The 14,515-nt window shown below is 43.5% G+C and overlaps 1 protein-coding gene across 1 annotated transcript in view; it reads left to right on the top strand.

The window, feature by feature from the left end:
* Positions 1–14,515, top strand: part of ITPKA (inositol-trisphosphate 3-kinase A) — a gene marked incomplete at its 5' end in the record, with an annotated part of 34,995 nt that overhangs the window by 15,043 nt on the left and 5,437 nt on the right. The window contains 3 exons of the mRNA XM_084288033.1: positions 9,063–9,159; positions 11,079–11,292; positions 12,982–13,186. Of these exons, the coding sequence (XP_084144159.1) occupies positions 9,063–9,159; positions 11,079–11,292; positions 12,982–13,186 (516 nt within the window). The remainder of the gene's footprint in view (positions 1–9,062; positions 9,160–11,078; positions 11,293–12,981; positions 13,187–14,515) is intronic.

The raw sequence follows: 14,515 nt of genomic DNA, 5'->3' as shown, positions 1-14,515 counted from the left end.
ACTGGCATAGAAGATTTCTGAGGACTTAAGCTGCAGTTGTTTTGGAGGTTAAGAAAGATTTTCCTTCTGCTATGCCATCTGCTGAAGTGATGTTTGATTTACCACAAAATGGTTCTGGGTGATGGACAGCCTAGATAATTTTCAAATGCCTGTGCTTTGAAAGCACGTCAGTTTTCCTATAGTGAGGAACTTTCCATGTACTTTCTGGATAACAACACTTCAGTTTCCATTGAGACCGGTGTCAGGCAGAGTGTCTCTGGTTCAGTTTCCCTGAGCTCAGCAGGACTGAGTGGCAGAACGCCGTCCTGTCAGGGAACCAGCATCTTTCTGAGCAAGTTACAAGCTGTCCAGGTGGAGATGATGGGCCTGTTGATGCCTGCTGCCAACAGTGGACGCTTGAGTGTCCCTCAAAACATCATTTGTTGGCTTATTAAGATAAAACCTGACTTTCAGTTATAACTGTACTGTCCCTTACAACATCAACTTTTACAGAATCTCTGAATGAAAAAGTGAATGAAACCCTTGTGACAGTGCTGCTTCAAAGCCATCTAATTCATTGACCGTTTTGCCTTTTGGCCTGGGAATGACACAGATGGTAAGTATTTTACTACTTAATGATGAGAAGCAAAATGCTGGTGTTGATTCCTACAGAGCCGTTAGCTTGGTGCTGTTGGTAGAATGACAAGCAATGCTTTTACGTCGTTGCGCTTCGTTCGCCCTCTGCTTTGGAGAGGTGCTCCAGAACCCAGCTGTGAAGTGGGATCTTGTGCTGCCAGCATTTCAGCAGTCTGATACTCACCAGTGGTTTCTCTTTCCTTCGCTTCTTCCTCAGCCCAGAGATAGCAAATATCAAACTTACCAGGTATCCTAAAGGGCAGCGAGCCAACGAACGTTTGTGTCTCACTGCATAAAGCATGGCGAGGCATGACAGAGGAGAAAATACAGGAACCTGAGGCTTCTGTCTTGCAGCTTTGTTTCTGCTTATTGCATTAAGTGTTTCTCATGAGTGAAGGATCAGCCCAGCCCGTCTTGCCTGCGGTACAAACAGGAAACGAAAACCTTGCAGTCAGAGGATACACCTGCCAAAGGCTGGCTGAGCAGCTGCGGCCCTCACCCATGGCTGAGCACAGCGCCGGAAGCGTGGAGGGCTAAGTGCGGGCTGAGCGCCGTTTCTTCGCAGAGCTCTGGGGGCTGGATGGTGGAAGAGACAGAGGGAGAGATGAAGGTGTAGTCACAGTGTGCCTGGCAGCCTGATAAGAGGCGCTTATCAGGAAGTTGCTCACGTAGCGTGTGAACTGCCATTCTTCTGGAGGAGCGTGCGTTCTGCCTCGCTGTTGATCATCAGTCCCCTGGGTCCAGCTGGCACCCTGCTGCAGGAAGATCAGCGGGTCCTATCAGCAGATACCAGGGTGGTCAAGGCTCCCAAGGAGCCTGGCACGTGGAGGCTGCTCGGTGATTTCCTTGATTGAGGGCAGAGTTAGGCTGTTTGTGTTCCTTGAGTGGCAGCTGACAGCGTTTGAAGTCACGCAGCTGCCCTGGCGGAAGGCCAGTTGCAGTGATTTGGACAAATTATCAATTGATGTTGGTTGGCACAGGGCCTCTCTCAGTCTGAAGAATGAGTGGTGGTGTTGCACATCAGCTTGGGCACAGACTTCTCAAAGCAGATACTTGGATCTGTGCTGGGCTATCTGGTGGTGGTGCACCTCATCCTGGAGCAACATTTTGTTTCCAGGCCTAAATACCTTTTTGTCTGGTGATGAATGATTGCATGGGGGAGTGCTGTGCAGAGTAGTGCTTATTGCATGGGGAATCTGTTCACTGCCCAGTGACAGAAGACGAAATGTGGTAATAGAGGGGCTAAGTCATTTGCTGTAAGAGCCTCACCCTGTTTTGGGAGCTAAATAAAGTGTTGCACTCAAACTTAGCTATAATGGGTTGTGTGAGTGTTTGCTTAATGCGCTCCTGTCTGGGCTTGCTTGGGGAGATTCTTCTTGTTGACTTGCTCTTTCACCTCCCACCCATTGAGAGCTCAATTCGTGATTCATGTCTGATTCAGCCAAGTGAGTAGTACACTTGGCAGCAAGGAACTCCTTAGTTTAAGGATTCCAGAAATCTTTAATAAGGGGCAAAAGCACAGAAACTGACTGCTGAAAACAACACAAATGCCTTATGTGACGGAACCAGGTTTGTGATTTGTGGTGCTTTTGTTTTAGTTGTTATGGACAAATCCTTCACCTTGTGTCCCTACACAGAGCCTGTGTGGATATTGAAGCTGTGTTTCTTCCAACAAGTAAGGGAAAAATTAATCAATTCTCAATTTCTCCATTGCAGTATGATGTCTTGTTAGGTCTAAGTTTTTCATCAAGTGCCAAATAATCCTAAGCTTAGGAGTTCTTATGGTTTGGACAACAACAGCAAAGTAATGGAATTTTGAAAGACTGCGATGAAAAGCTTTTAGTAAATGCTTTAGATGGTTTTAAAGAATGCACGTAGGTGTATATATATGCCTGTACATGGTATTAAAAGAGCAAGGATAATTATTAGTTTATTATATTAGGCATAAAAGTATGCATTGCTCCAGGATCTGAATCTAACCAAGCCAGCTGCCTGCCTCTTTCAGGTCTGCAAAAACTACGGTAAGCCTTCCCATGAAAGAGCTCAAAACCAGACTCCTTCAGCAGGCAAGTGCTGTGGCATGATAACTGGAATGATACCATGGTGCTCAGCAACTCTCACTATTTATTTTATTTTTTTTAATATATATTAAATGACTCAGATCACCAAATCTCTCCATGAAATGAAACTATATGGTTGGCTGTCCCAGAGTCTCACGCTGCTGAAACAGTGAAGCCCCTCGTAACCTTTGAAGCTGGTGGCTGTGAAGCAGCACCTGTGGAAGACCTGTTGGTTTGCAGGGAATTATGCTGTTACTGACTTGTCTTGGTAGTATAATGTGATTCATTGTGGAAGTGTGATCTTTTATACGTTATTCTTATAGTACTGTAGTTATTGATTACATTCCCAGGGAATCGTATCTAATTGAAGGGTAATTGAATTATGCTAGTAATTGCTTTGGTTGTGGTCTGCTCAGAATTTCTTATGGAAGCATTTTATGGCGGCTGCAGTGAGGCAGATGGAAAGCATGGTTTTGTTCAGGCTAGCTTTAGTTCAGCGATGTAATAGGGTTAGTAGCTTTGGACCTGTTTGAAGTTACTTGTATGTGTGGGTCCAATGTGTCAGGTCAAAGTCAATCCAAGTAGTGATAAACAATACTGAAAATAATGAACAAATCATAACATATTAATTTCATTTTCCAAATTAGATTAAATAATTGAGTGAAACAGCATAAAGAATTAAGAAAACAAACTAGTTTTCAAGCTGATTTATTTCAGTTTTAATAAACTAAGGGAAGTAAAACAGTTAAGGATTTTGTGGATAATTAACTCAGAGTTTTAAAAACTTTAGAACATTTTATTGAGTTTTTAAGTAAATGTACATACTATAAAATGTAGAACTGAAAGTCATAAACTGTAAAACATACACAGAGTTTAGAGGGAACAAATATTAACAGAGGAGTTTGCAGGATTAAACTCTACCATGTGTTGACATTGCCTACGAGAACTTCGTGTAATCTTACGAACTTTGTGAGGATTTATTATATCACTAAGAAATAAAAAAGGGGGTGCTACTGTGTGACTGAGGACGGAAGAAGTAAGAGATGAAGAAAATCACAGAAAAAAAGTGAGCCACAGAGGAGCGAATAGTACGGTACACGGATAACACGGAACTGGCACCCCACGTAGCAGCACTTCCTTTAGCCTGGGGCCCGCTCTAGAAGGTAGTTTCAGCTACTCCTGATGCATTCTCAGGTGTTATTTTTCCAGTCACTACTGTTAGGGTTACTCTGTCCTATAAGAGGCCAACACCCACCATCTTCTCACATGCTTGCTTACAGAAATACTTTGAAACACGTGTAATAACTTTCTGATAGCTATAGTTTTTTATACTCCTCATAGTCCCTGTGGAGGAACTTTGTTCCTTCTAGGAGTTGGTGAGACACTGAGTAGGCAGTGGCAACCAGCAATACAGATCGAATTTCAGCCCCCATGTCCCAGAGCTGCAGAATTTAGCCTAAATGATGCAAAGACTTTAAGAGAACAGTAGATTATGATGACTGACAATTAAGTATTCTTTCTTTAAGGCCTTTTAAGGAAAAAAAATATTACAAATTTCTCACTATCCTTTTGTTTCTTCCTGTCATAATAGCTCTCTGTAGTCTTGCGTAGGCTTTGTACTAGCACAGAGATAAAAGACAACAGGATCTTGGATAAAGAAACTACTGAAATTGTCCTGGAAAAAGGATCCAGGGGTCACTGTTAACTATTGTATAGCAGAATTTCAATGAGAATTCAATGGTGCAGGCAAGAAACTACCCTTCCACAATGCTGATAAGGGGAAAAATGAACTTTTTTAGGGCATTAATAACTTGTTATTTAGGTATACTTTTGTCTTAACTCAATATAGTTTCAAGTATACGTGCTAGTATTATTAGAACTGACCGTTCTTTTTTCCCCCTGAAGAAAAAGGTTTTGTTATCCCCATCCCCCCCAGCTCATTTAGATGTACTTGGAATTTGTAATAATTTTAGTTGCTTAATTTGGACTCTGTTCTGCAGATTCCTAAATTACGTTACCTGCTTGTCAGTGCTTGCCTGAGGGTAGTTACTTGTATTATTTGTTCACGAAACTGAGATCTGTGTTTCTGTTTTTCCTTTTAGTTAAGGGAGAGATTTTATTTTTCCTCTCAAACAACGGAGGAAGGTTCAGGTCCTGTCCTCTGTTGCCCTGAGGCATGAGAGTAGATCTCTTCTCCCTGGGGGATGTAGTATATGCTCAGTGAGAGATTGCAGTTGTTCTATGCAGCCCTTAGAACAGCAACAACTAAGAACAAAACCACACAAAATCAGGAATACCCTCAGTGGTCTCCAAATGCCTATTCATGAGTTTGGCTGTTAGGATGCTATAGCCCTTGTCCTGAAATAGTGTGAGGGTTTCAGGAAGATTAATTCTTGTGCAGTAAGGGCTAAGCCAAAACCCCCCAGAGCATAAGAAAGTGCTCCTGGTGAGTGCAGTGGGTTTTGCTCAGCCATGTCCTACTGGTGCATTGAGGCAGGATCATGCTTCTGCACGCCAGTAGCGTAGGAAGTTGTGCTCTCATCATGAGAACAGACCTGGAGGAGGCTGCACACCCAGGAACCAGTGGCTCTCAGTTGCTGCTCATCTTTCCTGCTCCTTAGTAGGATAACCATCATGGCAACCCCTACCTGTACTGAGGGTTGAATAAGCTGGAGATACCTCATTTGCCCAGCATCTTGTTCATGCATGTCAGTAACATGCAACACCATGTCTACCACACCTGCTGCATGGAAATATGATTTTCTTCAGTGCTCTGCTTCAAATTCAAAAGAGTAATCCTGATAACATACTAGTGGCAGATTCCAAGCCGCAATCCTCTGAATGCCTTGTGGCTCTGCTGCAGGAACTGGTTCTTCCATTCTGTTCCACTGGGTTTTTACTCTTTCGCTGCCTAGACGCTACTCTGGCAGCACAGCCTGTCACACACCCCTTGGCAGAAAGCTAGCTTTTGTCGTCTTCGGCATCCCACACCTCCTAGTGCTCAGGGAGATAGATACATGTAATGTGTCAGCTGCAGTTCACATCCAGTAATTTATGCGCTTAATCTACCAATGTTAATGTTTCTCGGGTTTGCCTTTTGGAGTGGCTTTCTTTTTGCTATTGGAAAATTCTTGAGTCTATTGATCTTAAGAGGCATATAAAACAACATCAGCGATGTCAGCGGTGTCTGATTCTGGCAATTCTGATACAGAGATATCTGAACTTGCCCTGTGTGTATATAAATAGTATAAAACGCTGAATGGGAATCTGGAAGAAAGGGCTGAGAGAAACCCAGTGAGAGCAAAAGACTGAGGAAGACGGAGCAAGAATCTAGGAGAAAGGGGGCCTGAGGGAAATCTGGACTGCAAATACACACGGGCAATGGCATTAGTCCTATTTGCCATGGCAGCATGAAGCAGTGATTTGAAAAGCACATAATACCACTGCTAACAAAGAGGAAAAGATCTTGCTTTAGAAATAGATGTGAGAAAGATTCCTCCCACAGCAGGCGCACAAAGTTTTCATCTTCCCACTCACGCCAGTGCTCCAACAGCATGCAGCCCTGTTTGCATCCTGGCAATTTGCATCCTGAGCTGGTTGAGGTTGGGGACTGAAAGATGCAGCAAGGCAGAGTGCGTCTGCTGAACCCCTGTCCATGGCAGTGTGCTCCACCGGGTGGGTCTGGAAGTGATTCTTTCATCCTAGCTTGAGCCTTGCGCTTTCCCTGTCTTAGGGGAAGAATGTTTGGGAAGAGATTTCAAAAAAAAATAATAAAAAAAGACAATGACAATTTTTTTCCTATTTTTTTTTATTGTGTGAGTGGCTTGAGCATATTCATCTGAGGCAGCTGTAACCTAAGCAGTCAAATTCCACTTGAGCTGGGGTTGAATTTGGCCCATTGTCTCTCCTTCACACCCACAGTACAAATAAAAGCTGCAGCTTCTGAGGGCTAGGTGGGAGGGAGGGGGTGGGAAAGCCACTAGAGTGTGGTGGTGCATTGACAGCTGACATGCATTCCTTGAAAACCTGTGCTTCTCATCACTTCTGGGTAGAGCAGCATGACAAATCATTGGAAGACACGACACACTACGTTAGGAGTGGGACATTGTTACAAGTATAGGATCTTTACGGGAGGGATCTAGAGTGCTGTTGATCCTGGCGTGGGGAACCAGCAATGCAATCCTGAAAATCTGACTGGAATCTCTAAAAACTTAAATTTTGGCAGAACTTACACTCAGAGGGATCACTTCAACTCCAACTGATGTTTACTTTCAATTGTTCTGTAAATAACTATGGGCCCTGCCTGTCTGGAGCAGAAACTGAGCAGAGTGGACTGAAGGACTTCTGCTGTCAGCTAAATCTGGTGAATAGACTATACAATAGTCATTTTTAATCTTTTCTACTTGAACAACAATATTGACATTGTTCTTTCTTCCAGAAAGAGGCTAGGGACACTTACAAGTGGTGTGCAAGAGCTGCTTTCATCCTCACTGTGTAGCAGGTAGCCCTGTGATAGAGCTAAGCTGCTGGTTAGCAGCGCGCAGTAGCAACTTGGAATGGCTTGAGGCAAATAATACAGAATATGAAATCCCCTGCAGGGCCCTTTAAAGCTGCAGAAGGGATGTATTAAATTAGGGTTTAGTTAGTGCTGTCTGGGGAGTTCCAGTAAGCGCAACCAAGTCTTCTGCGATGCATGATTCTTAAGCATCCAAGGCTTTCTTTTCTTGCTTTCTCTTACTAGCACGGCATGTCTAAAAAAGCATTATTGCTGCATGGGACACTTGTATCAGACCAACAGGGATTTCAGCTTGAACTGCTTTCAAAACCAAGCTATGTTAAACAGGATCTTATTTCAGAATAAACATGCCCATATGGAGATTATGTTGTTATGTCACATCAAATTGCAGTATAGTTTAAAACTTTCACATGAAAATAAATCCCCAAAGGAAAGATCAGTTGCATCTGCGAGTTCACATATCCTCTTGGTGTGTTCAAGGCCTCACAGGGTTTCACCCTCACATGGTGACCAATGCTGCTAGATGGAACCATATAAAAATCCTGGTGTAATTGATCAAATTTGGGGAAGGGTGACCAGGTCAAAATGTGATCTGAAGAGCAACCTTTTGCCTGTGTCTCTTTACCTGCAATTTCACTTCACGTCTTTCACTGCTGCAGAAACACAGTGTAAAATACAGTAAAAATAAGGTACTTGAAGCATCTAGTTCATCACGTTGATATTCCTGCTAGAGAAGACATACTTGTTTTGTAGGTGATTTTTTTCAGGTGTTCAGCAGCGACCTAAACTCTGTTTTAATGAAATCAATGCCTCCCATTGGTTTTGATAATGCCTACTTAGGCCATTGATAAGCACTTCTGTAAATCCAGCCTAACTTCCAGCTGTACCTGATCTCAGCACAGAAAACGTCAGCACTAAACTGTTTTGCACAACTATTGCACACCATTACCAGCTCCACAGGGTACTGTGTCCTAGCACTAGCAGACGAGCCTGCCTTTGTTGTTCATAACTCACTCTGGGGTCCCTCAGCATGTAATGTGCACGCTAGCAGGCTGTGGTTCATACTTGCCCAAGTTTCATTGCCAAAGCATGAGACTCCTTCGCTTTCCAATTGTATTATTTTCACCTTTCTGCCGTTGTGATGGAGCACTCAGCTGCGGTTTGGGAGCAGCTGTTGTGTTTCCCTGTCTGCCTGGAGCGCTACCCAGACAGCTGCACTGTGGGACAGCCAAGGTGGCCGGAGCTATGCCCAGCTTCGTTAAAAAGTAACAGGGTTGGGTAAGAGGGGAGGGAGCAGCAAAATCTATGACCTGGAATAGATTCTACAGCTTGCTGGCAGTGAGTGCTCCAAAGGAACTGAGTGAGCTCCAAGCCTGATTGGAGATGCGTTTACTATGGATCCGACACAGTGAGACTCACTTGCTGCCTTGGTGAAAGCTGTTAGTCGTGAGGGGATGCTGAAGGCCTCTGGGAAAGGAAGTATTGCTGACAGCAGCAAACTGCTCATGCTCGTGTCTCATGGCAACTTAAACATGCGTAAGTGTAGGTTCGCCGTCTGGTCTCGGCATGACTCAGACACCGAGAGGGTCAGGTGTGGCTCAGAACGGGCGTGTGACGTGCTTTTTTTTCCTTTTCTTCCAGGTAGCTTTCTTGTGGATGGTAGGACAGTATGTTTAACTATGTGTCTGTTCCTGGTTTTATGAGCATGTTTTTCCAGTGATGATTGTAGTGTTTGTTTTGTGGTTCCGCTTTTGAGCACTTAGCAAATTATGGAGGAACAATTCAGTGTGCTTGAAGCTAGGTGGTAGGTTTATGGCATGTCAGGATTTCAGATTTTGACCAATTTAACGTTTCTTTCTTCTGCATTCCAGAAAAAGGCATGGAATACCATTAAAACCATGGTGAACTTACCAGTGATCAGCCCCTTCAAGAAACGCTACTCATGGGTACAGCTGGCTGGGCATACAGGTGAGATGAATATAATATCTTCACTGGGTTTGACTCTGGAATGTGGTATGGGATCATCTTTATTGACCAAGTAGCCGATATGTTAGCTCCCTAGCGGGAAGGATCACTGTATTTGCCTTTTTGTACCTCAGCAATGACAAGGACAGGGTTTCTAGTACCAACCCCAAACCTTCCATGTGAATGCAAGGCCTTGGGAAAAGAACAAATATGGTGACAACTGACTTGATGGCCAGGTGTTTGCCTAGTGAGGCTTGTCATTATTCACTGTGTGCGTGCAAGGAGCAGCTCAGTCAGCTAAGTCTAATTTTGCGTCAGTGGAACTTAACAAGTGTGCTCCTCACGTAAGATTAGTTTCATTGTTAAGATTAAAAAAAAAAAATCACACACACAAAAAAAAAAAAAAACAAAAAAAAAAAAAAAAAACAAAAAAAAAACAAGAAACCAAAGAGAAGTCATTAGGCTTGCTTCTCTCATGCTTCATTTAATTCCTATGTAGCCTTTGTTCCTAAAGTGCTGGTGCGGGGTTTATTAGTACACATGTGGGCAGGCACCTACGCTGCATCGTGCTTTAATGCAGTACCTGAACCACCTCTTTATATGCTAATGCACTAATATGGTGCATTGCAACGCCGTGCAGAGAGATTTATTTTGTCCTAGAAATGGAGTAGCTGCATGTGCACAGTGGTGTTGGTGGGACTACCATGTAGCACACAGTGCCAAGACAACCCAGCCCTACTGCAGTTTCCATCGGTGTGTGTGGGGTTAGCTCGGTCTCTGTAGAATGGTGCGGTGGGCACATAATCATAACCCTTCTGGGGGCTTGTATAGGGTGGAAGAGGAGAGCTGAGAAATTATCAGAATCTGATTAGGAGAGAGCACTCCGGTGTGCGTCAGTTAGTTTTCTGTGGTTGCATTTAGTCCACCATTTTTGCAGCTGTTCTCTGGTATGACAAGTTCTTTCTAAAGTAAAACCTGGGCCATCACCACCCTAGCCCTTGTGCTGAGGCAGTGCCAGTTCTAGGATTTGTTCACAAGGAACCAGTTTGCAGTGGCCGAAGGATCCTGCTGTGATAAAAGTGCGGTGCTAGCCTCAGGTTTAATGAGGCCCTACTTTGGGGCCTATTTTATGTCGTGTAGATTAAAGGGTACCTCTGAATGAAATGAGTACTTTCCTCAGATGTTACTGGCAGGCTGCAGGACAGGAGAGTGCCTTCCGCAGCTGAAGTGTGATTGCTGCCAATCTCGGCCTGTGCAGACTCTGTCCTTTGTACTGTATGTCATTCGGACCCAGGGCTGTAAAAACAATCGCACTGCAGGCTCTACCTGCAGATTAGCAGGGCTCCCCAGAGCAGACGCAGTGCCTGAGGGTACACGCATGTGCAGTCACAGCGTGTGTGTAGAAAGGGCACTGCTTGGCTTCTGGCCTGTTGGAGGCTGTTTAATGATCGCTGACCGCACCGCTTTTGTACGTACACACTCAGCACGTATATCATATGCAAGGATTAAGGACAAAGCCAACGCTGTCAGTGGTATGCAGCTTTAAAATACCCTGTCAGAGCATTAATGAAGTCTGGCCTGTGGCTTTTTCCTGTGCATTTTAATGAGTATAGCAATGTTTGATATCCTAACAAAGAGTTTAGCATGGAGAAGAATAAAAAAATGGCCCGGAGCAGCTGCACTCCTTAAAGCTATAAATACTGATACGGGAACATAATCAAACGGACTTTCACACTTTCACAGCTAATGGCTGTGTTTGTCCGCAGTGTTTTATTTTTCGAGAAGCATGTTATCTTTTTTGTTCAGGGAAAACCTTTATCTGGTGTCGTGCTGCTGAGGTAGATGAGGCAGGAGTAGTGGGGGAAGGCGTTTTTCCCTTTTGCAAGTCAGGCTTTTCAGCATGTGTTTGATTTTCTTTTTAGGAAGTTTCAAGGCAGCTGATAGCGGGAAGATTCTCAAACGCTTCTCAGAGAATGAAAAGGAGTGTTTTGAGCGGCTGATGAAAGACCCGCTACGCTCCTGCGTCCCTTGCTTCCATGGGGTGGTGGAGAGAGATGGAGAGAGCTACATTCAGTTGGATGACCTACTTACTGATTTTGAAGGGCCGTGTGTGATGGACTGTAAGATGGGGATCAGGTGAGACATGAAAGAGAATTTGCTTTCTAACCTGAATGCATTTGAAGGAAGTAAAAGGAGGGGTCATGTGTTAGTGTTTTGTCTGGAGGAGCTTAGTAACTGTTTTAGAGCATTGAAATTCAGTCCAGACAACCTGCTGTTGGTTTGGCAATTGGCTTGGACAACCTGAGGAGAGTCATGTCCTACTGGTGCCTGATTGTACCTGGATTCTGGCAACCAAGTGACCTATAGGCTCAAAAATGACCCACATCAAGATATTTTCAAAAGGGATTTTGGATGAGGTTTCTCTAAAATGGCCTGAAAATACATGGGGAAAAACGACATGATTTGCTCACTGCCAGTTCATTTAATCTTTGTGTATGCAGTGACTCAAAAAATGCCACCAAGAGTAATTCCTGTCTGCAAATGTGAATGACTGAATACCAGTGAGAGAGCTTTTTTCCAAAGCTTGAGTGAGTCTTCAGTCATGCTGATCTTCTCGGTAGAGAAGTGTTATCATTTGCCCAGTACTGACTGTGTTGTTCCCTGCTCTCACATCTGCATGATGCTATCATCTTGTTCTCCAGATTCTCACTTTCCTTAGCTTCTCTTTTTTCCTTATGCATGATTGAGAAGAAAAACTCAAAAATGTTATCTAAGCATGACAAATAGAGAAGGAATCTTTTGAGAGCCTGAAGTAGCAGCACAGAGAGGTAGAAATTGTCATGTAGTAATCTTTTGGGTGCCAAGTCAAATGCTCAGTTACTGAGATAAATGAAATACTCAACTTACAGGAGTGCAGATAAACCTTTTCAGACAGATGTAGATCCTTAAGTGAGCTGTCTACTAAATCAGAGTAGAAATGTGTAGTGCTGGTATACCCAGAAGAAAGAGGAGAAAGGTTTGTCAGTAGTACATTATTGTATTCAAAGTAGATGACACTCAGATAATGGGTGACAGCAACTCTTAAACAACCCTGTTTATTTTACATCGTGGTGAAGAAAGCACACTCCAGGCACTTCATAAAGTGCAAGCTTTGTGAAGAGAGGCAAGCTTTAGGAGTCCAGTAAACGCTGAGAACATGGATAGTGCCTTTGTAATGGCTGCCAGGTTAAAGGGTTTCATTAAAGAGTTTCCTTTCCTTCCTTAGTTGCTTCTTTGTGTTTGGAGCTACAGTTCCTCAGATAGATAATCTGCTTTATTCTTTCCCTTTTACTATATGAGGAGCGATTCTGTCTGTCTGATACATTTTGCAAATCTTAATTGCTTTCCGAGGCCTGAGGAAAAAATAGCACATAACTGAAGTTTTTCTCAAGGAGAGAGAAGACAGTAAGACTTCAGCAGGCCTCTTAGCTTTTGATTTCATTGCAAGTCATTTCTCTTAACTGTCCTCTGAAAATACAGTTGTATGTCATGGCAGAATAGGTTTCAGCTTTCTCCCATTCTGTAAGCAGGACATCACAATAGCAAGTAACAGTAAGTAAAGGTATAGTTAGAACAGAAGTGAGTGACAAATCTGGATGCCCTCTACGGTTTCCCTAAAGAAGCCTGTGCAGTCGTGAGTCCATGCTTTTTAGTTTCCTTATACAAAAAACTGGGATAATGATAATACTTCTCTGGCTGACCTCTCCTGAGGCCAGTTTATTACAAGCTATAAAAAGAAAGGTTTGAAAGTCATTGCAGCTTTGTTGGGATGTGATGTTTTTGCAGGACATACCTGGAAGAGGAGCTGACTAAAGCCCGTGAGAAACCAAAGCTGCGTAAGGACATGTACAAGAAAATGATTGAAGTGGATCCTCTTGCTCCCACAGCTGAGGAGAATGCCCAGCATGCTGTCACCAAGCCCCGATACATGCAGTGGAGGGAAACAATCAGCTCTAGTGCCAACCTGGGCTTCAGAATCGAAGGGATTAAGGTAATAATTATCCTTTTGCCTGTTCTTGGTGACTGAACTTTGATATGTTGATTAATTAAAACACGAGTGTGCATCAGTAGCTGTGTTTTCCTAAGGATTACATAAAAATGCATTAATTGAATCCACAGAGTTCAATGTTTTGTGGCTTTAAAGCATCAATTGTAATTGTAACAGAGTAGTGTCAAGGACGTTGAGCATCAAATGTGTATCAGCCATGCTTGGCTCAACCACAGAGAAGTTGCAGGAAGAAGCCATGCAGGTACACAGTGTATATACAAGGACAATCAAACTTGTAAGGAAGAATTCAGAACTGATTAAGTAACTGCCTCTCCTCATGTAATATTTTTTTTAGTCTAGAAATATGCGTATTTATTCCAAGTGAATCACAGTAAGGAGGCTTTGTTCCAGTTATGCTTATTTGCAAGGCATGTTAAAACATTAGCTAGATATTCTTAGGATAGAGGAAACCCCTTTAACTTTTAAGTACATGACATTGTCCAGTATTGATGGACTGAAATAAAGCCAGAAGAAAAAAACAGAGATAAAATTTATCCATCAACAAAATCCTTCTGCTGTTCTTAATGGATGAGTTTGTGCCCCTAGACCATTCCTAGGATACTACCTTACAGACACAGAAGAGCCTTTGCCATGTTCTTTCCTACCCATTAATTCTTTATATTTGTCGTGCCCTGTGGCAATAGCAGGTACCTATCCAGAAGCCCTTAGGACCTACACTTAGAATATCAGCAACCTCACAAAGTTACTTGGATGTAACAGAAGTGCCTTCTGCTTGCATGGGTCTGTCACAGCTAGCCTGTGCTTGGGTTCTGATAGCGGGATTCCTGTAGCAGCACGGGGCAGGGTGAGGGCTGCCCAAACCCGCCTCAGCCCTGGATGAATGCTTGCTAGCTGAGGCCCATGGCAATGGCTGTGAAGATGTTAGCGTGGGTTACCCTGTGTGATTTCAGGGTGGTTATCAGAGCACAGCTGTGCCCACTGTCAGCATATATGTTTAACTTAGCTGTGTTTGGATGCAGTAAGTGATATTTGAATTAGTTTTGCTTCTCTTTCATTGTTCAAGCACATAGGAAAAAGAGAGTTAAAAGAAGGTGAGGCTCATGAGCAGAGCAGAGGCTCTTTAACCACCCCTTTCTTCTCTGCTTCCCTGTGTTGTCTTTTCCCTTCCTCATTCACAGATTCTCCTGCTGTGATACAGGAACTAGTGCTTCCAGCTCATGCTGTGCTGGCCCCCTGTACACTGTGCCACCCACTCCTGACTGTTAGACACAGGCATTCTCATGCGGGAACTGTCTGGGTGGAGATGATCTG

Source organism: Netta rufina, assembly GCF_964035555.1.
Source record: "Netta rufina genome assembly, chromosome: 5".
NCBI lineage: Eukaryota > Metazoa > Chordata > Aves > Anseriformes > Anatidae > Netta > Netta rufina.
The sequence above is the reverse complement of the archived record's forward strand: the minus strand, read 5'-3'. Positions and strand labels throughout refer to the sequence as shown.